The sequence below is a fragment of the Primulina eburnea genome, unplaced genomic scaffold (genome assembly GCF_022965805.1).
Source record: "Primulina eburnea isolate SZY01 unplaced genomic scaffold, ASM2296580v1 ctg186, whole genome shotgun sequence".
Lineage (NCBI taxonomy): Eukaryota > Viridiplantae > Streptophyta > Magnoliopsida > Lamiales > Gesneriaceae > Primulina > Primulina eburnea.
The window spans coordinates 46,980-69,824 of NW_027331024.1; the positions used below are offsets into that span (position 1 = coordinate 46,980).

The following is a 22,845-nucleotide window of genomic DNA, read 5'->3' on the forward strand; positions in this document are numbered from 1 at the left end:
AAGTTTTCTTTTCGATCGTGCGACTTATCGGTTTATCCAATCGACGAATCGAATTCAGTCCTGGGATCGTTGACACGAGATCTTCGATTTGAGGTTTAAATTTTATAGTTTCGCTGATGTTTGAAATTCGTCGATTTTTGGAATAAATCCGATAAAATGTTAAATCATACAGAAATTGAAGATTGTTGAATAGTGTATGATTTTAACAAAGAAGAGATGATTATACGTCTCGCCCGTCAAATTTCCCTGCCCCTCAAATTTCTCTCCATTCTCAGAGATATCTCCAGCTTCAGGTAATTGTATCAAATTTGAGTTTTCTACTAATATTTTTCATATATTCTATCAAATTTGATTTAAGATTATCATATGTCTGCTATCTATTGAGTTTTCTACTAATATTTTCTGTAAAATCTGAGTTACTATAGCTATCTAGGATAAAATTTGAGTTTTCTACTAATATTTTTTTTTTCATATTTTATCAAATTTGAGTTAATTGTTAGCATACACCAAGGATTTGACTTATTTGATAGTTAGTGGCCATAACGGTAATTCAGTTAGTTGATGGCTTGGAGTAGGGGTTCAGTTGGATAGCTCACAGAAGCTTGGGAGAGATCAACCGGTAGTTATCTCTTGTTGACAAGTATATATAGCTTGGTTAAAGGGAAAAGAAGGGGATCGTAAATTCACAGTAAGAAACCACAGAAAGTGCACTGATAGGGAGAAAAGATTGAGAGCATTTGAGTGAGAAGTGATCAATTGTGATTCAATTTTTGGCTATTGTTTGTGCACCTGTAAACTTGATTGTGAAGTTCATCAATAAAAGAGTTTGGCTTGTTCTCTTGTGGATGTAGGCGTTTTCATCGCCGAACCACGTAAATGATTGTGTTGTGTCTTGTGTCGAGGAGTCTTGATTCATCATATGTGTAGTATTGCGTTAATAGAAAATTTGATCGATAAATCTTATCACTCTACATTTTCAGACATCGACTCTTCTCCATTTTCAGGTAATTGCTCAAAGTATAAATTTGAAATTCATTTACCGAATAAAAATTTGGTTGCAGGCGATGACAATCATGATGATGGTCTGAGATATTTGATCAACGTATACTCAGTTGAGGTTTCAACCCTCACTGGTAGTGAGATCAAACCTGGGTCAAAGATAGATGTTGCTATTGGCCCTGAAGCTGATTCAGACACCCTGCGTTTGACAACTAAAATGTGCCGTGAGTGTGGTTTTGTCAGTCTGGCCCCGGAGGGGACGAACCAAGGAAAACTTTTCCTTTCTAGAGATGTGCCAATGTGGAAAAGAATACAATGTTTTGGATGAAAATTATATTTCATGACAAGATCAATAAGAGAGTAGTTCATCGAATCCATGCAGTAACAATTTGAAGGGGAAAATACTAAGACTCTAAAGAAGCATCCATCTCCTTTATCTCTGCAGCAATCTCACCTACAGCAGTTGCAATCTTCTTGGTCAAAGGATCTGCAATCATTAATTCAGTGATAATGTGCTCGATAATTAATTTCTTATCTTTAACACGTTCTCGTATGGCTAAATAGTTAATGTCGATGTGTTTGTTTCAACTACCACTTTTGTTATTTTTAGCCATAAAAATAGTAACTGAATTGTCACAATATATTTTTAATGACCTAGATATATAATCCATAATTCTAAGCCTCGAAATATACAATAAGTACCATGAGGTCTACCTCGCAACGTAAGCTCATGAAACTCATTAGGAAGTATACTGTATATTCCAAACATGTTCCTATACGAACCAGCTGCCTAAAATAAGGATAAAGATAGCTTGAGCTTGAGACTAACATCTGTGATGTAAACGTTATGTTTCATTGATAACCGCATGAAAATGTTCATTCATACAGATGAGTGATCATATAATGATGCACTGAAATTTTTATCATAGATTATCCAATTGTTTATTACTATTTATGGAATAATATGCGGTTATGGTTGTACGCTATTAGTTTTTTGACCCGGCACAACGTGGAGGCTATACGTACTAGCATCCACTTTGATCCGTTTACCAACTCCGTTGATGGTCATGTTAGGTATAGTTTTGAAATACGTAGGATTCAATGCATTGTAATAGGGGGTTTACTGCTCACCTACAGGTGAAAATATCTATGTAATCTGTTGAGTTAATGCTACAATGAATATTTAGCCAGAGTAAGATATGTGCATTAATTTGGAAAGATGTTTCATCAGTTGCATATACTCTGTCATTATTATTATTCAAATATATATCACGTCGTTATCAAATTCATTTGCAACTCTTAATTTATCAATGATTACAGATTCGATCTAGTATATGACTTGAATGAACTGTATTGTACGCTAACTCTAACTTAAGGATTTCGTAGTTACTATCAGTGCTATGAGGATAATGAGGCGATGATATTAGACACTCTTACTATTATCCGATGGGTGCAATCGGATTTGAGTTATGAAATTTTTGATCAAAAGGTTTATGAAAAGAATGTAGTTAATTAGGGTAACCCCGAATAAGAATAAATTTTATTCTCAATCATATGAAGTTGTGAGCTCATTTATTTGTATCCCTGAACCGCATAAGTTGGATTAGTGTCCCCGTTGAGATAGTCAAGTTCAAAGAGTTAAATTTAACGACCTGTAGTTTGATGGAGATCAAATATATTAATTATAAAAAAGTTTATAAGTTGATTCCATGTGAAAGTTGTGGAATTTAACTTCACTGTTAATTAAATGAGGAGAGTGAAACTGCTTGTTTTAGAGAAAAAGTTCACAAAAATGGATTGGTGTAAAATTATGTCCTTTGAAATTTTCATTTTTCATTACGTAAACGAGATTTGTACCATCGACACATCGGCGTTGTCTAATTATCGATCGAGGTTATAATCAATTCATGGTTATTTATTTAGTAAATTTAGAATATATTAATTAAATAACAAATTAATAGTAATGACATTTAGGTGCAAAATTCTCATGGAACATTTTAGAAAAATTTAGGATTAAATTAATTAATTAATAATTAATTAAGTAATTAAATAAAAGTTATTTAATTTGAAGCATAAATAAATAAATATGTATATATGTGTACGTACGTATATGTGTGTGTATATTGTATTATCAAAAGTTGATAATAATTTAATTATAAATGATATTTTCTAGAGTAGAAAATATATACATGATGTTTTTGAAAATGAAAAACAATATCTTGATAAAAGAAGGTCCTGATTAGATCAAGAAAAGATTTTTAAATATGTAATCAATAGTTGAATAATACACACAAGTTTTTGTTAGACAAAAAAATTTCTCTCTATCCCTCACAACGGCCGAGTTCCTCCACTTTACCATTGTGTGCCACAACCACGGATGTCAATGACCCAGACCCACAATGGACCAGCCCCGTTTAGGGCGGGTTTGGGCATATCAAATGGGTCATGGGACAGATCTACGGTCTGATTTTCAGACACGTCCCATGGATCATATAATACAAAGCCCATAAATGTGCATATAAATACTCTAGGATTTTTAGTTTAATTAATGTCCATTTGGGGATGTCAATATTTTTTTTGAAGAGCTGATAACTCTTTTTTTATGTAATTCATTATGCGTGAATATATTTTGTTTGTCATTATTAAGTGTTATCGAAAACATAAATTAGTTTTCTATTATGTTGTGTTTAGATGTTTGTTTGTTTTATAATTCAGTCATGTTAGAAGAAAATTACTATTTTCATTTTTAAAAAGAATCGGGTCTCTCGGGTCTCCTATGTCTAACCGGCCCCGTTTTGTATTCGGGTTGGGGCGAGTCCAAAGAATATGTAACCAAGGTGTGGCGGGTAATGAGTCAAGATTTTCTTCATAGGATAGGTCTTGAATCTAGCTATACCCGTCCCATTGACATCTTTAGCCACAACCCAACCACCGCGAAGCTCCCGCACCGCCGTCGGATTTTTGAAATTCCGGCGATCAACACTCAACATAAATTTCGTTTAGATCTCTAGTGCAATCTATACAAAAATCAATTTTCTGATTGTGGACTTGATTAGATAATTGAAGAAAGACGAAGATATGTTATTAAAATTTACAAGAAGGATTATCTCCGTTTAAAATCCAAAATAGTTGGAGTCGACGTTACTATACACAATATCCAAATCTCAAGCTCCATTATCTTAGTTACGCCGAAACTACCGTCACCGTGGACAACTCAATGAAAAGATAAAGCTTATCAGGTAACCAGGGATCATTTCAGATATTTGTTTGCTTGCCTAAACCAATCTGAATCCTAGCCCCTTTACGAAATAAATCATGTGTGGACAATAGACTCTACCACTTGGGTTATGCTCAATTTTGGCATTCAAACAGTTACCGTGTAGATATCCAGCTCTTAAGACCCGGGAGGCTAAGGAGTTTGGTTTAGTCAACAGCTTCCAGCTTTGCTTGGCTAGAAGAGATGCGTAAATTCATGGAGCTTCCTAAAACGGTAAAACCCAACCCACCTTCGTCTTTGCACCTACATAATTTGTCCAGCTTTTCACAATGTATATCAGTTCCATTCTATCTCGACTATCCCATCAAAAAGAATTCATCATATCTTTTCTGGAAAAGCTTTCAACAAGATATGATACTAAGATTACTCTCATTATTGCTTATCACCTTCAAACAGATGATCAAACAAAGAGAACAATATAAACCCTTGATGATATGATGCGAGCATGTGTCTTAGAATTCATTTGTAATTGGAGTGAATATCTACCTTTAAATGCGGTCGCCTACAATAAAAATTATCCTAGCAGTATTTGAATGTGCCTACAATAAAAACTATTCAAGCGGTATTTGAATGGCTTCATATGAAGCCTTGTACGAATAAAAATGTTGATTACCTCTCTACTGAGATGAAGTAGGAGAGAAAGTCATCGTTGGGCCTGAGCTTGTCCGAAAAAAGGTGGAAAATGTAACGATCATCCAAGCAAAACTCAGGATTGCTCAAGACCGACTTAAAAGTTTACTTGATCTAATGAGAAGATCAGTAGATTTCACACTTGAAAAAAGATTTTAAAGAGTTGTCTTATATTTCGAAATCTTAGAAAGAGCGAAAATAATGACATACAAACTAACGTTATCGCCAAAAATGTCAAAAAATCATTTTTTTAATCACTCGAACTCAAAATATAAAAAAAAAAATAACTAAAATTTTAAAAATTATTTTTAATCAATCAAATTCAAAATATCGTCCAAACTGAACTCTTGTCTCTTCTCTCTCTTATTTATGATTATGATCCACAGCTAAAATAAAAATCCAGAAGCCTCCAGCTGGAAACATACTCAGCCGACTTACAGCAACAAAGATGACTCATAAATTAAACTATCCATCGAAAAATTTCTCGAAATAAAAAACTTCGAGAACCTCGTTCTTCTTCCTTCCTCTACTTCTACGATCAGGAATCTGAGATCGGGTCGTCTGTATCCAACCCGAATTCGAAACGATGCCATCTCGTAGAAGAGCTCTTCTCAAAGTCATCATTCTCGGCGACAGCGGGCAAGTGGTCGTTGCAATCATACGTTCTTGTTTTTCATTATAAATGTGCGAATCATGTGGATGTTTCGATACATGTGTTGATGTTGGATGTTTTTTATTTGATTGTCTTGGAATGTGGGTCTTTCATTTCTAGGCTTTTTTTTCCTATGTTTGATGAGCTGATAAGATTTACGACTAGATCATGCAGTAGAGTTGAACGAATATGCTAGATTATTGAAAATTATTTCTGAAAAATAATTTATTTCGACGTTTTAAGCATCAGTTTCCTCTTTTATCATGTAGTTTAGTTGTATTGTTATGTGAAAAGATGTGTTATCTGTGAAGAAGTTATGTTTAACGTAGATTATGGTTATTTTTAAATCAATTTCCTTGGCATGTTTGAGGTATGAATCTTATCGTGAACAACAGGGAAGATTCATTTTGGCGTTCATTACTTTTCAAAACTTTCACTTTGTTATGATGTCCAACTCCGTTCCTTAAAATCTCAAATTTTGATTGTTCTGTTGAACAGAAAAATGTTGTTTCAGTTTCATACGGGAAATCAATTTATCCAAATGGATGTTGAAACAAAATAAAAGGGGGAAATATTGTGTCTTCACTTATCACTAAAATCCGATAATGAGACCGACACGGAGATGATGTTCTTTGCATTCATTATTTTCATCTAATTTTCTTGTTTATAGAAAAGCACTATATCACCATTTATGTGAATGCATACGTTGATTGACCTGTGTGGAACTGTGTTGTGCGTGATTTGCAGGGTGGGAAAGACCTCTTTGATGAATCAGTATCCTTGAAAAGTTAATCATATATGTTAGGATAATTGCTCTCACTTAAAGATAGTCTCAACTTGTTCTTTTCTTCTTGACAAAAAACATTTCTAGATTAATTTCTATTGTGGTTTTTCTTGACTGTCATTTAAAGATATGTAAATAAGAAATTTAGCATCCAATACAAGGCCACTATTGGGGCAGATTTTCTGACCAAGGAAGTTCAGTTTGAGGACCGACTCTTTACTTTACAGGTAGGTCGGGAATGTGTTTGATTCATCATGATAGCTGTTATAGAATGGTGTTGTTAATGGTTTTGAGGGATCTTGGTGTGCTTTGAGGTTTTAGATGTAAAGGTTTTTGTTATGTTTATATATAAGGTTTTCGATTAAAGTGAGAGAAATTACCGAGGAGTCGAGGACGGACCTAGTTGGTTCATTCAGACAACTTATTTTTCCACAAAGTTGGCAAGAAAATCAAGTTCTTAGGACCTTGGATCACTGTGAGATACTGCATAAGGATTTGGTACGCATGTGTCCTTATGGTGTTTGGGCACCATGATGTAGAAGTTTTTGAGCCAAGATGAGACCCGTACTTGTTTCACATGTCTCATCCCTATGGATGACTTACCTTGGTTGCCAAAAATTCTCATATTATGTTTATGCTTCAAAGACCCACGATGGTCACTCTGCTAGATTTGGGTATCAAAAGTTTCAGCCGAAGGATAACAGTTTGAGGAAAATATGTTTTGGGTATATTCTTATTTTCGAACTGTTAGTTTTGAATTTGGACATCCAAACAGATACATGTCTTAGTTAAGATGTCATACGGCCATACGGGTATCTTTGAGTTGAAAAACATGATCAGAATCAAATCCATGTGTTTTACATTTTTCGTCAGGAATAGGATTCATTTTATTCGGCTCTTCAACACCTTACATATCCAACTTTAGCCCGGAATAGGATTTCATTCCTTTATTCGGCTCCCCCACACCTTACATCTCCATCGTTCTCTCTTTTTTTTTTCCCCGCTGCTGAGAGATACCTCGATTCAAGAGAATATCGTCAAGTTCAATTTACACCTTCAAACATCTTCGTTCTCCACTTTAGTTTTAAATTTTCACCATCGTATCATGCATGCTTCTAGTTCTAACATTCGTGCAAAGAGGATTCAGCATTTTAAATGAAACTTCATGTCTTTATCACATTATTGCTAAAGGAGTGCGATTATACGACAAACAGGGCATGTCTAATCACCTCTTAATCATCATTCGCTAACAAGTACTACTTCTAACACTGTCGGCTGACACACACCAATGCAAAAACGACTAAAACTAAATGTCCACAAATAAAACCAACACAACACAAAAATGAACACACAAAACAACACTCACCTCCCAATACTAAAGTCGAGCAGTGTCCCCAATGCAACAGACGATAGAAAAAGAGACAGAGAGTGCATAAAATAGATGCAATATGACCTAAGCATGCAACAGAAACAGAAATAAGCAAAATGATCTAAACGAAATGCAGAAAATAAAAAGAAGGGACATAAGTGACTCCCCTCTCAAAGATCATCCTCCTCGTGTGCCTCTGGGAGAATGACGCCAGCTTCCGGCTCTGGTGCATCGGCATAGTGGAACTGAAACGGTGGCGGGAAAGCGGGCATAAGTAGTGGGAGAAGGGCCGAGTCAACACCACTGTGGCTCAGGGACAGACGCAGCATGGCATCAGTGGCGGCCTGATATGTCTGACACACATCCTGCCACTGTAGCTGATGGTCAGCGAAGGCAGCAAACTCGTCCATCCGGTCCTGAAGAAGGCGACGTCGAGGTCTGGTGGTCGGTGGTGGTGGCTGCTGTGGCACGGGATCGAAAGTCAAACCGTCCCATATAGGGCCAAACTGCGGGAAAGCATTCCGTCGTACTGCCACTTTCTGTAGCCAGCTAGCGTCATCAAGAGCCTTGGTCGGTGGCAACCACTCATCGTCATCCTGAAAAACGACCCCAGCACCCGCACACATCTAGGTGATAATGTGGGGAAGAATAATGCTACATTCGGATTATGAATGCTCAACTGGATCTGTGAATGAATAATCCTGCCCACATTGAGTGGCATGTGAGTGATCAGTGCGTAAAGCATCAGCCCCCTCTTCCTCTGTACTTCGCTAGTGTGCCCGACTGGCATCAATCGTGTGGCCAAAAATGCATACCACATCGCATGCCAGGACTAACAAATATTTTTCGGCGAAGCAAGTGTACGATCCAGGTGTCTTCCACGGAGACCCCGGATAGCAGATTCTGCGCATCAGGTCTAAGTTGAGTTCTGCTGCCCATGCGGCAGTATACCGAATCGTCCACAGACGGTGTCTCGAGCACCCTATTAATTTATACCGAACTAAAATCTACCAGCTTTCCTCTCACAAATGCTTTACTATCGCTCCTCTCAGTCGCATTAGCATAGAATTCCCTCACCACCGGTGCCACCGCGGCTTGCGGTTGGGCACAAAATTTTGTCCAACCTCGACTAGCAATCTGATTAATAATTTCAATTTGGACCACCAATTGGAATCCACGCTCACGAAGAGGAGCACGATGTATTTTCGTGTGTTCATAGCGTTTTCTAGCGGTATCGTTCACAAATAACTGAGAATTTTGCGATGAAGATGAGGAAGCGGTGTGACTTACCCGAGCTTTTTTGGATGCCATTGTGGATTAATTGGGAAGCACAAGTAGCCCGGAATAGGGGGCTTGTTGCCGGAAGAATGCCTCGTCGGAAATCGGTGGCGGCGACCGGAGATATGGTAGTGGTGGCCGGAACAGAGCAAGTGGCGACCGGCAAGTTCAGAGGTGGCCGGAAAATCTCAGTTCTTGATCGGAAATATCGCTTCTCGACGCTTGGTGAAGATGGAGATACAAGATTCTTCCTGAAATTTGCACAAAACAAGAGATTGGAGTGAGATTGAGGAGCTATAGTAAAGCATTTGTGATAGGAAAGCTGGTAGATTTTAGTTCGGTAGAAATTAATAGGGTGCTCGAGACACCGGCTGTGGACGATTCAGTATATGTCGCATGGGCAGCAGAACCCAACTTAGACCTGATGATGCACAGAATCTGCTATTCGGGGTCTCCGTGGAAGACACATGGATCGTACACTTGCTTCGCCGAAAAATATTTGTTAGTCCCGGCTGCGATGTGGTATGCATTTTTGGCCACGCGATTGATGCCAATCGGGCACACTAGCGAAGTACAAAGAGAGCAGAGGGTTGATGCTTTACGCACCGATCACTCACATGCCACTCAATGTGGGCAAGATTATTCATTCACAGATCCAGTTGAGCATTCATAATCCGAATGTAGCATTATTCTTCCCCACATTATCACCGAGCTGTGTGCGGGCGCTGAGGTCGTTTTTCAGGATGACGATGAGTGGTTGCCACCGACCAAGGCTCTTGAATGACGCTAGCTGGCTACAGAAAATGGCAGTACGGCGGAAGGCTTTCCTGCAGTTTGGCCCTATATGGGACGGTTTGACTTTCGATCCCGTGCCACAGCAGCCACCACCACCGACCCCCAGATCTCGACGTCGCCTTCTTCAGGACCAGATGGACGAGTTTGCTGCCTTCGCTGACCATCAGCTACAGTGGCAGGATGTGTGTCAGACATATCATGGCCGTCACTGATGCCATGCTGCGTCTGTCCCTGAGCCACAGTGGTGTTGACTCGGCCCTTCTCCCACCACCTATGCCAGCTTTCATGCCACCGTTTCAGTTCCACTATACCGATGCACCAGAGGGCGTCATTCCCCCAGAGGCACACGAGGAGGATGATCTTTGAGAGGGGAGTCAATTCTGTCGCTTTTTTTTATTTTCTGCATTTCGTTTAGATCATTTTGCGTATTTCTGTTTCTGTTGCATGCTTAGGTCATATTGCATCTATTTTGTTATGCACTCTCTGTCTCTTTTTCTATCGTCTGTTGCATTGGGGACACTACTCGACTTTAGTATTGGGGGGTGGATGAGTGTTGTTTTGTGTGTTCATTTTTGTGTTGTGTTGGTTTTATTTGTGGACATTTAGTTTTATTCGTTTTTGCATTGGTGTGTGTCAGCGACAGTGTTAGAAGTAGTACTTGTTAGCCAATGATTATTAAGAGGTGATGAGACATGCCCTGTTTGTCGTATAATTGCACTCCTTTAGCACATACTGTGGTAAAGACATGAAGTTTCATTTAAAATGTTGAATCCTCTTTGCACGAATGTTAGAACTAGAAGCATACATGATACGATGGAAAAATTTAAATCTAAAGTGGGGAACGAAGATGTTTGAAGGTGTAAATTGAACTTGACGATATTATCTTGAATCGAGGTATCTATCAGCAGCGGAATTTTTTTTTATTTTAACGTAACAATCGGAATATAAATTAATTAAATCAAAGTTTGGGGTAAGATCCCATTAAATCCCAACAAATATTTAAATTAGCTACTCGAATTCATAATAAAATTAAACACAACGATGTTTACAGAATAAAAACTAAATTAGAAATACTAGATTTGACGTAAAACGCAAAGACGATTCCCGGAAATCTTCGCCTCTTCACTCCAAGCACGGAATCCTCCCCAAGGCTTTTTGGTGGCTGCTGAATAATGATCAATAATCCCTGAATCAGTCCCAAATCGTCCAACAAATCAGCCTCTTTTCGAAATTTAGGAAGAAAATTGGCAGCAAATCTTTCCAAAATTCAAACGCGCCCGGGCGGACGTAAGTTTCCACCCGGGCGGATGACTCTCGCAAATCCTGCATTTTTATTTTTCTTTGACGTGCCCGGGCGGACATAAGTTTCCACCCGGGCGGATGACTCTCGCAAATCTTGATTTTCTCCCACCTTGAAGCGCCCGGGCGGACATAAATATTCGCCCGGGCGGAGGTCTCTCGAATTTCTTCAGTTTATGCATGAATTTCCTGCATTCTCACCAACTAAACACATGAGCAACAAGAAAACATAAATCATGCTAAAATAACACAAGATGCATGCAATCTAATTGATAAATGCAACACAATGCGACATAACATGATATGAAAAACAAGTAAAATCCACCTATATCAATTCTTATTTTCGAACTTTTAGTTTTAAATTTGGACATCCGAACAGATACAAGTCTTAGTTAAGATGTAATATGGCCATACGGGTATCCTTTGAGTTGAAAACATGATCAGACAACTGAAATTATGTAATAAATGACCTGTATTTCCATGTACATCTAATACTCTAGAGCAATTCTCAAGATCTTGGACTGACTCTGTTCTTGAATTAGATATGGGATACAGCTGGCCAAGAAAGATTTCAAAGTCTTGGGGTTGCATTTTACCGTGGTGCTGATTGCTGTGTTCTTGTCTATGATGTCAATGTACTTAAATCATTTGATAATCTCAACAACTGGAGAGAAGAATTTCTTATTCAGGTACTTGTGTGGTTCTTTTTGTCTTCTTACCTGGCTTCAGGTATCTGTACTATTCATTCTTATTTATTGTGAAACCTGTTATTCTTTTTCGTTGGTGTCATTTCTTTGCGTGTCTGTAAGGACAACACTGCTCTTTCATCGTTCCTCAAACTCACATTTGAATTTTTGTGTGCATCTCTCTTTATAATGGACTGAGAATTTACCAACCACTGTCTTCCTCATGCTTCAAAAGAAGTTGATTAGATTAGATTTAGTACAAAACATCCAAGGAATTACCCTTGTGGTTTTGAAATATAAATGTTTTATGCTGCTTTTTTTTCTTCGCTTTTGTCCGTGCTGGGTAACAAGAGTATGTTTTGTTTTAATGTACTAGGATAGTCTGAAATTTTTTTGGCCTTGTTTATGTTCAAAATATATTCCCTTGTGCTATTTATTTAGTTGCATACAATTTGAGAACAAAGTTTTGTCGTTTGTGTTGGCCCCACTTCTTTATTAGTTTGAGAAATGAAAAATGCTAACAAAAAGGGAAATTTTCCTGCAGGCAAGTCCATCAGATCCAGAAAATTTTCCATTTGTTGTGATTGGCAATAAGATCGATGTGGATGGTGGAAATAGCAGAGTGGTAAGCTTTTTTCTTTATGCTTTTCCTCTTTTTTTTCCCTTTCTTCAGAGAAGCCTTTTTTCCCTGCGATGCACGAGTACTTTTGAAAGAGGTCTATACGGTGTCAAGACACAAGTATGGCTCACACTTTAGGAATGCCCCGATTGCTGAAAGAAAAAAATTGAACATATTTTGGAGGTGGTGACACACTGGACACTGATGATGATTCTGGATCTTATTGGTGTATCGGAGGGAATGCAATGCTGATATTTATACTACTAATGTCTATCATAATTCAGTTCTTGAACCTGTGAACTTTTCTTTTTTTTATTGAGAATGTTATGCCAACTCAATTGCAATGTTGCAGGTATCTGAGAAAAAGGCTCGGGCTTGGTGTGCCTCAAAAGGGAACATTCCCTACTTCGAGACTTCTGCCAAGGAAGGCACCAATATTGAGGAGGCTTTCCAGGTCATTGCGAAGAATGCCTTGAAGAGTGGTGAAGAAGAAGAAATGTGAGTGATTAAATAAATAAAAAACTACATGCTTTCGTTCCAAATCTGGTTCAACAGATTCATTCTGAATGCAAATAAACATCATATTAGTTTGGACATATGTGTTGGATAAGGCTCTATTGATCCAAACTGCTTGGAATTAGCTCAGCAAGAGAAATCAGCTTTGACTGAATCGGAGTTGAGTTAATAGCTCGTCTGCTGTCTTAAGTCAAGGTAGAGTTCTGCTGTCTCAGGCTAGAGTACTCGTCAATAATCGCGCCAATGTTTTCTCGACTTCCAAATATCATTTGATTTAGTGTGGCCCCTTATCAACTATTTTTGGAAATATACGAGGGCCATATAATTGTCAAACTCGTGCTAGATTGTTGCTACAAAAAACTGAGCTCGTCAAAAGCTCGAAACCAGATAAACTTGAGCGAGTCAGGCTTGACTTGACCCAAGTATTGGAATTTTTTCTAGTTGAGCTCAAGTATAGTCATTAGGACACCCTGAGTTTAAGTTCGAATTTAATTTTGATAGTTGGAACAAGGTAATGCAATTTTCATTAGGTTCTATCGTGGCTGGGTTAGAGTTAAAGATGCATCTGAACATAATACAATGCAATGGTAGCTTCTTGATTGTTTTCTAAATTTGGAGAAAAATTTTGGTGGCATTGAAGGTACTTACCCGACACCATGGACGTCGCAAGTGGCTCTCAGCAGAGGTCAGGTGGATGCGAGTGCTGACCAAACACAGTTTTATGTACAATTCTAAATGCTTTTGTTGTCCTATTGGTTGAATGTGCGTGTATCATCTTCGATTTTGGCAAGAGATATATGTAACACTACTTTTTACCAACTCTTAATTTTGTCCGGTTTGAACTATAGCTTACTACTCTTCGTAATAAATTAATTGGTCCGTCTCTAAATTGGCTTGCCCCTCGGTTTCTTATGACAAATGCAGATATATTCTTCTTCAGTTCTCGTTTCATCTTTTATTACTTCGCTGTATGTTGGCCACGAGTAACCTAGCAGATTAGAAAATCATTGGATTCACCCTTTGACCCAAGTTTGGCCTAAAAGTTGAATGTGTCAGTGCATGACTATAAAAAGAAAAATCAGTTATATTTGAGCAAAATACATGGAAAACTAGCTCGAGTGTGCATTTATAAATACAGAAATTGTACCTGGAACTGCCTAGCACAACTAATACAATAGTTTGGGGCCATTTAATCTACATAACTAGTACAAAAGGTTGTAAGGAGAATCAATCACCCTGTCCGGTCGAAGGAATTTACAGGGTTTTCCTATTCTTTCTAGGCGTGTATGAGACAATATTGTTGCTATCAGAAATTTTGAATAAAATACATGCTTAGAATTCTACAATCAATAACTCTCAGATCATGCTAAGAAAATGATTTCTCCAAAAATGCTCAAGCAACTACTTTGCGCCAAATGAAGAAAACTTATCTGAATTGGGTTGCATCGAACTTCCTGCAGCATTTATGTGCATGAAAGTGCTTGAAGCAGGATTTGGAGCCATTGTTGGTCGTGAAATAGGGGGTCTTAGGGTGTTCGTTCCCATCAAGGGTCTTAATCCCTGGTTCGGAAAATTAGATGCTGGTGCTGGTGCTGGCGCTCTGTTCGAAGGTAAATGGTGCGAAGTAGGCCGAGCAGATGCTGGCATCCCAAGTCGTGTCGCAATAATCTGTGCTCTCTCTTGAAAAAGCCTCTGTTTTGACCTATCCAACTGTTCTTTAACACGCAAAACCACATTTTCCAAGTCACCAAAGAGAGCCAATTTTGTTTCGAGTTTGTGCAACTGCAAACAAGTCTGAGCAATCAGGGGAAGCACAGAAACGTGTATAAAAGCAGAGAGAGAGAGAGAGATCACGTAGAACTCGAGGTTCATTATGCTCAACTTTATCACAGATAACAGAAACGAAAAAATGAAGCCCAGATTCCACACAGTCATGTCTCAAAAATATTATTTCGGATCCAATCCTAAGCTGTGGCCGTCTTTTAGAGTAACTTGTTAACATATATGCATACCTTCAATCATGCTTACAATAGAGCTCTAAATAGGAAGTTCAACAAGAACTAATGGCTAATACGAGCAGCTATAAAGTACAACTTTCAGTGACAAATCGGAAATGCAAGCTTCAAATTTCACTCTCGAACAAAATCAAGTTAATTTGGACTCTTGCACGACAACTTCATGAAATAATACGCTCAGACCAGTACAAAAGTGTGAATGATCCAAGATATGACTCAAACCATTAAATCCATTTGCAGTTCCATCAGCAGGAGACTAGAGAGTGTATATTAGTGGTTATAGTACCTGTCTTTCTACCAGTAATATAGCAAGCTGACGAATTTGGCTTTCCTCTTCATCTGCTAGAAGCTTTGATTTCACTGCTGCAGCTGAAAGGGCAGTCACTGCAGCACGCTTTAATTTGTTGATATCAAGATCATTTTTAGCAACCAGGGAATTCTTCTTTTTACCATCATGCTCTTTGGCTTCTTTATCACCTGCATTAGCATTTGATAGAAGGCATCCAATAAGATCCTCCCAGAAATATCTTGTAACAATCCTTCTTTTATAGGCTACCACATGTTCTCAGTGAAAAATCCATGTTCATTTAAGCGCCATTATAGAACTTCGGATACACACGCACGAACAAAAGAAACCCATTTATTGCTGGAAATCAAAGTATAGCCCAGTGATGTAACATATTATGGAGATGAATTTCTCCATCGCAAATAAAAAAAACTAACTTGTTTTTGTGCCATTCATTTCCAGTTCACCTGTAAAGGAATAGTTGATGAATAGATTGTTCAATTATTTCCATTAATTAACTAGTGAAACTCCAAAACCTTCTTCCAAATGATGAAAAGTGCTAAATAGAATTTTGAATTGCACCTGTTCTTTTCTCTTTTTCCGTTGCTGAATCTGACATAAAAAAAGGCTCAGTATCTTCCTTTTCTGAGTTAGATGTCAAATTTTTATCTTTCAGAGGAGCTTCAGACTGACACAACTCCATAGCTGAACCTCCATTATCTGATTCTTTTACATGATTGGATTTAAGCTGGGTATGTGACCCTGAAACACCTGATGCTGCAGCATCTTTTAGAGACTGTTTCCTTGGAAATTCAGATTTGTCACTACTGGTAGAAGCAGCGAGTTTCTGTTCAGAGGAAGCATCCTTTTTTTCTTTATATTCCTCAGAACTAGATTCTTTATTTTCTTCCTTGTCATCATCTTGAATGCTGATACCCTGAACAGCTGAATCAGGCGTTTCCTCATTCTGGTTTTCAACATGTTCATTCCCATGTTTCTGAGTTTCATCCTCAACAGTTTCAGTAGCAACGCTGCAAATTTTTCAATTGATATCAGCAATAATATTCATATTATAAGGTATGATTAAGTATAGAAATTCACAAACCCTTCAGAGTCTGCCAGATTTTTCTTCTCGTCTGGTGGGTCTTCCATAGGTAAACAGTGTCTCGCAGCGAGTTGTTGGCTGGAATGTTTGGCAGATAAAGCTTTTAAGAAGCTATGAATCGATGCACTTGCAATATTAGGTTCCACCAATCGAACTAGAAATGCTGCCTAAGAAGAGAAAATAGACTAGGTTGGAAGCAAACAAAAAAAAAAAAGATGTAGGACTTACAGAATATAAACTCACTGCAACCAGTTTTGCTTTCAAACAAGTAGTTCATACAGCAATGCAAATACATGAAAAGTTACTCAATTTGGGAGAAAAGGAAAAGTTAATCCACATACCAATGCCATCACTGGATTACCCGCCTCAGCAAATGATAGTTTATCCCCTGGTGAAGAAAGAGAACCCACAGCTTCAAATGCATCCTTCAAGGCTTTCTGCGTAAAGTTTTCCATAAATTCAAGGCTCTTATCTGAATCATCAACTTCTTCTGGTTTTGGGATTTCCATTGGGCTGGATGAGGCCTGGTTGTCAGTGGCGTCACCCTCATTTTCTGTTTTCTCAGTGACATCTTTAACATCAGTATCTGTGTCGTGGTCAGCTTTCGGAGATGAATTTTCGTTAGCGATTGAAACTGGTAATCCAATTTCTTTAGGAATCGCATCATTTTCATCATCACTATTGAAGAACACATCTCCAATCGGCATTTGGACAAAGTGCAGTATACACTGAGCTTTTGTTTTTGTGGCCACATGCTCAGCAATCTCACTCCAGTTATCTCTGAACAACTCTATTGCTTCGAGAAGTAAAAGAGTCTCTTGATCTGTCCATTTCCCTCCACTAACACCACCGGCTTCAGCTGATTCCATGAGAATGAAATCTGACACGGACATATCCGAGCCAAACTTTCCATTGTTGAAGCATTCAGCACATAAATCAAAATCTGCCTGTGCTCAGGTTGAGTTCAGCAGTCATGTAAGTTACCATGAAAGATGTAGGGGAAGAAACAATCAACCTTGGATAATTAAAACCAGAAAGAGTTTTGGAGGTATAAATAAATGACAAAGACAAGAAAAATCAGGGAGCCGGTGAAAGAAAGTCCAAATGAAAGATTAAAGAACAAATCTAATAGTTGCCTAAAAGATAGATGAAGAGGTTATAAATGCTAGAAAAAAGCTCCCAACTTCCATAACTAGTAACGAGAGTACCATCTATTGTCAATTAATAAATAAGCAAAAAAAGTGATTCGCTTGGATTCCGACAATATTTTGCAATATACCAGACAGAACAGAAATGCCAGTAATCTAAAAATCAACCATCCAAGTTGAGGGGGATTTTCCTTGTTCATCAACATTTTGGTTATTCGCAGACAAATCTTTTTATTGGATTGTTGTCTTTCCCGTTAGATTTTTAATTCCTTTTTATGCATTTTTCTATCTCATGATAATTCACACCTTCCAATAAGATGAAACTCCTGAATATTTTCAAGTTAGAACATTCTTGAAATTACCCAAGTTTCACATTAGGAACTAACTTTAAAACAGTGAAGGATCAAAACTTGCCCGGAATAAACCACAAATGTCCTGAATTTGCACCGCTTCTAGGTTTCAGCTAAATTACAACCTCAACTCAATGCAAGTAAAAACGACAAGTCGGTGATTATTAATATGACACCTATCCTCTACTCTCTAGAGATTAGAATTTGTTTGTTACGTCAGGAGTCCCGATAGGAAAATTTTGAATAAAAGTCCATGCAGAAACAGGCTTGCCATCATCTTCTTCTAAAAACAATTAGTTGCACTTTGATTGTTGAGCATACATATTATTAGACGAATGCACAAACATTAAAATTGCCGAATAACGTTAGTTCACGCTTATAAGACATAAAAGCATTACAAAAAATCTGCCAGAGTAGACGATCAACGCAAAGAAAGAGCAGTGCCAGAGACAGAAACCTGCTTCTGGCAATGATAACGTTTTCGGGAACAATCTGTAGAACAAGAATTGCAATGGTATCCGACAGAAGGACCCTCAGACTTATTCAGTTCTTCAGCAATGACAGAATCGGGTAACAATCCAGAAGACATGGAAGGCATCTCCATATTTGTCTTAGTAACAACAGGAGTCCATGATTCCACTGTTTCAAACTGAAATAGTTTTTCAATCAAAGAGTCCTTTTTTCTTGCTTCATCATCATCAACAGTAACAGAAGCAACAGGTTCATTCTTTGGGAATGGATGATAATTTATCAGACCCCAGTAATCTAGAAACTCCATCACCTCTTGCCTAGCATCCAAATCTCCAACTGTGAGCTTGGAAAGTTGTTCCAACTCAATTTGAGAATTTGGATTAAAATGAAACTTCTTCATTATCCAATTGCGTATCTCCATGTATATTTCTGGAGTCCTACTCTCCAATTTCCCACTGAAGAAAGAAGGCATCATCCTCTCCTCCAGAGTATGAATTTTGTTCCAAGAAAACCAACCTACAACATACAAGACACTTTTTTTTTGTAAGTTTCACTTAGAAAATGGACAGAAAATTCTAACAGGTCTACCTAGTATTATTTCTGCACAACTGACCTGGCAATCGAATGTACAAAAACGTTTATCCAACAGTGCAACATGTTTTCCGACCTAAAACTTTGCTAAATTAAATAAGCAGATTCTAGTCCATACACACATGGATTTGCATTTCCAGATTCTGAAATTAAAATGTGAAATTTAAAATACTTACCCAAATTTCTCAAACCCTAAGTCTTTAAGACCAGAAAACTAAGCTTCGGAAGTGAACATTTCACTGCACAGTGCCAAATATATTTCAGTTATTGCATTTTTTTCAAATTCACCAAACTAACACTTCATTCCCTTAATTCGACAATTGGGCAGATTCAAAAGGTAAAAATCTTTGAAAAATAATCGATCGTAAAGTTTTCAACCGCACAAACTTGCACAGCTCTAAAAATCCAAACAAATGGCTGAAGCTATAAAAAAAGATGTTGCAAACGACATTCTAAGCACGACATTCCAACAATATTGAATAATAACTCACTCACCAGCATGAATAGGCACCACATGGGCATTCGCGTCTCTCGAAATAATGGCTTTGTATTCGGCCTCAATCTCTGCCTCCAACTCCTCCCAACTTTCACTAACTCTCCTCAACTCCTCCGCCTTCGCCTCAGATTCGACCTTCAAATCGGACGCATCCAGAGATAAACTAGTACCATTGTTAGGCTGAACCCGTGCCCTAGTGCAAGGTCCATTGAGGTGGATCGGAGGAAAAGGCACCACGGGCGTCTTTTCCCTAGCCTGTCTCTTAGAGGACGTCGCTTGAGGATCTGTACCGCCGAAGCCGCTATTGATGGACACCGATTTCCGTTTTTGTGCACCACCTCTCCTCCGAGACGACGTCAAAGGCTCCGAAGCCGGAGTATAATCATCGATGGCCGCCGTCGGGGGGGTTCCGGTGGAATCTCTTCGCTTTTCTTCCATTGTCACTGAACACTTTTCCAGCCGCCGCTCGCCTCTGTGTGTATCTCAATTTGATTTTATATTCTACCACGCAGCCTCACGGTAACACGGAGCAACACCGTAACCTCTTGATCTACACCGTCCATTTGATCTCAATTATTGAGATTTGATGAGTGCTGATCCGACAAATAGCTGCGGAGTTTTTAAATTTAAAAAAAATAATAAAATAAACAAATATACCTGAGAGTTGCTACTTTATAGCGCGCTTTTGACTTTAAGTGATTATTAAAAAAAATTCATAATTTAAATTCCTTTAATGAGTTATCTTGAAAATATAATTAAAATATTTTCAAGAAAAAATATACATAATTAAAATTTAAATTTTTTTAAAATGCATGATATTTATTATAAATATTTAATAGTAAATAAATAAAATCTAATAAATTTGTTAAATTAAAGCTCGAAAAATATTTCTTTCTTTCTTTTTTTATCAGTTTTATCAGTCTTTTTTCGTTTTTTTATTATTTTTTTATACATTGTTTCATTTTATCAAAAATAAAATAAAAAAAACGAAAAAAGTTCATTTTATTAAAAAAAAACTTATTTATTACTTTTCAAAATCTTAGAATATCTCACATTTTAAAAAAGAGTAGATTTTTTGTGAGACGATCTTACGAATATTTATCTGTGAAACGGATCAACCCTACCGATATTCACAATAAAAAGTTATACTCTTAGCATAAAAAGAAATATTTTTTCATGGATGACTCAAATAAGAGATATGTCTCACAAAATACGACTCGCGAAACCGGCTCACACATGTTTTTGCCTTTTTTTTTGTTTTTACGGTCAAATCTTGTAGTTTTATTGAAAAGTTAAGATGTCTTTTATTACAAGATGAATTAACCAAAGAGGAAAATCTCTAGTCTCCTACACGAAGTGAGAGGAGGATGAAATAGAAAAAAAACAGCAATCGAATAGGCAACTACATTTTCCGATCGCCTAATATGACTAAGAGTAATGTTACTTTGAGAGTCCTAGAAAGTTCTGATATCTGTATCTATGGACCCTACATAACTGAGATATCTTCTGGCCTTGTGACTGCTTGCACTGCTAGAAGAGAGTCTGATGAAACTTGATGAATCGGTTAGTCGTGCAATTGAGCGAGCTGTAAACCACCTTCAATAGCGAGAAGTTCAGTACATGTAATAGACTGGGGTTTATCAATTTTCCTTCCAATTCTAGGACTGGTTGTCCCTCGTGGTTTCTGGCCACCCCTCCGTATGCATAGTTATTGGAATCTTCATTATAAGCGACATCTATGTCCAATCTAAGTTTGTCTTCGGGTGGAGCAACCCGGACCTTAGGTGAATTACACTTGTTAGGTTCCCTGGAAGAAGATAGAGCTAGTCTAGCATGTTGGAAGTCATGTAATAGAATCTCACTCCAATCTGCATTAATGCCATTTGAGCGTCCCTTTTTCTTGTTGGGTCAAGCTCAATCGTTCAGACCAGGTTGCCCAAGTTCGCATTGCAAACATCTCAAAATTCTGGTTTACTAAGCTTCTCCTTCATCCATAGGAAAATATCAATCGTAGGTAAATGCCTAACCTGTTTCACTAATAGCCAGAAGTAGGACTCTTTCCAGCAGGCTTTGACTGTGGGGCACACAAATAATGTGTGACTTGTCGAATCACAAACTGACTGACACAACGAGCACACACCAGAGACTGGGACATGATCAGACAATAATTTTTTTCATGTAGGTATTATATCATGTGATACATTCCAACCAAATATCCGGACTTTTGGAGGGATTGAAAGAGCCCAAAGGTATTGCCACCAACTCTTCAAGCGAGAGCTATAACTAGAGGTTAAAGAGTCATATAATCCCAAAGCTACCTTGTACCCATCTCGAACTGTGTAATTTCCTTTCGGATCAAAGAGCCAGAATCGGTAGTTCTCACGGTGGGTCGAAGAGATGGGAATGGCTAGAATCTCTTCCACCAGGTGATATGAGAAGTGTTGTCGTACCAGCGATCCCTTCCATCTCCCATTTTCAATAAGGTCCTTAACCACCATATAGTTTTCCTGTGTCCCAATTGGAATGACGCCTTCTCTATAGTTCGGAATCCATCTTTCCCCTTTCACAGCAATCTTAGCTCCATCTCCCACATGCCAAAAAATCCCATGCTCCAGTAGAGGTCTGCTCCACAACAAGGACCGCCAAAGGTAAGATGGATTATTTCCCAGACTGGCCTTCATGATATCTTGGTGTCTAAAGTACCGTGCTTTGAGGACTCGAGCTACCAGCAAGCCTGGATTCTTTATGATACGCCATAGCTGCTTAGCTAACAATGCCTTGTTGAAGATTTCCAGGTGGCGGAAACCCAGACCACCTGTAGTAGCCCGAATTCCAATTGGGTAATTAACGGAGTAATGGTGATTAAGAAGGTTTAATGTGTAATTTTGACCGAGTCATGATCGGACGGACCGAAGATGGTTCGGAAGCACCGAAGAGTTCGTAAGGTCCGAAGTGAGTTCGGTGGATCCGATCATTAGGTGTCAAGAGTTGATCGACACGTGGGAGTTCGGACGTTCCGAAGTGTAGGTTCGGTGGATCCGATCATGAGGTGTCAAGAGCAGCTGGACACGTGCATGTTCGGACGGTCCGAAGTGTATGATCGGAGGATCCGATCATGAGCTGTCAAGAGCCGATGGACACGTAGAGTTCGGATGTTCCGAAGTGGTGTTCGGAGGATCCGAACATGGCCTATAAATAGTGGTCGGATTTCCTCATTTTGACTCGCCAATTCAGAGAATTCCATAGCATTTCAGTCGTTTCTGACAGGTTCTAGTCTTGTTCCGAAATTTGGGCACTAGCGGGGAGCTGCTGGTCTTGTAGCAGAGCTGTGCTCTAGTTGGGAGCTAGCGGCATCAGCGGGCTAGCGACGGACGAAGGTTTGGAATTTTATCAGTATTTATCTCAGGATTATCTAGTTAAGTCTGGTAGATAAGTTTAGTGATGGTTTTCACTTGATGAATAGGCTTGGATTAGACCTG

At 38.3% G+C, this 22,845-nt stretch overlaps 2 protein-coding genes across 2 annotated transcripts; one reads left to right on the forward strand and one right to left on the reverse strand.

Annotated features, from left to right (window-relative positions):
* The first annotated feature begins 5,313 nt into the window (after positions 1-5,313).
* Positions 5,314-13,801, forward strand: LOC140820831 (ras-related protein Rab7-like). Its single transcript, XM_073181198.1, has 7 exons — positions 5,314-5,545; positions 6,306-6,332; positions 6,470-6,569; positions 11,626-11,772; positions 12,314-12,394; positions 12,741-12,886; positions 13,545-13,801. The coding sequence occupies exons 1-7, from the start codon at positions 5,493-5,495 to the stop codon at positions 13,609-13,611; spliced, it is 621 nt and encodes a 206-aa protein (XP_073037299.1). The 5' UTR covers positions 5,314-5,492; the 3' UTR covers positions 13,612-13,801.
* Positions 13,802-13,941: 140 nt separating this feature from the next.
* LOC140820830 (SWI/SNF complex subunit SWI3D-like) lies at positions 13,942-19,875 on the reverse strand. The gene is made up of 7 exons (XM_073181197.1): positions 19,366-19,875; positions 18,266-18,795; positions 16,652-17,257; positions 16,311-16,477; positions 15,788-16,236; positions 15,206-15,396; positions 13,942-14,686 (listed from the first exon to the last, which is right to left on the reverse strand). Exons 1-7 carry the CDS (start codon positions 19,802-19,804, stop codon positions 14,306-14,308), a joined length of 2,763 nt encoding a protein of 920 aa, XP_073037298.1. The 5' UTR covers positions 19,805-19,875; the 3' UTR covers positions 13,942-14,305.
* Between the last annotated feature and the right edge of the window lie 2,970 nt (positions 19,876-22,845).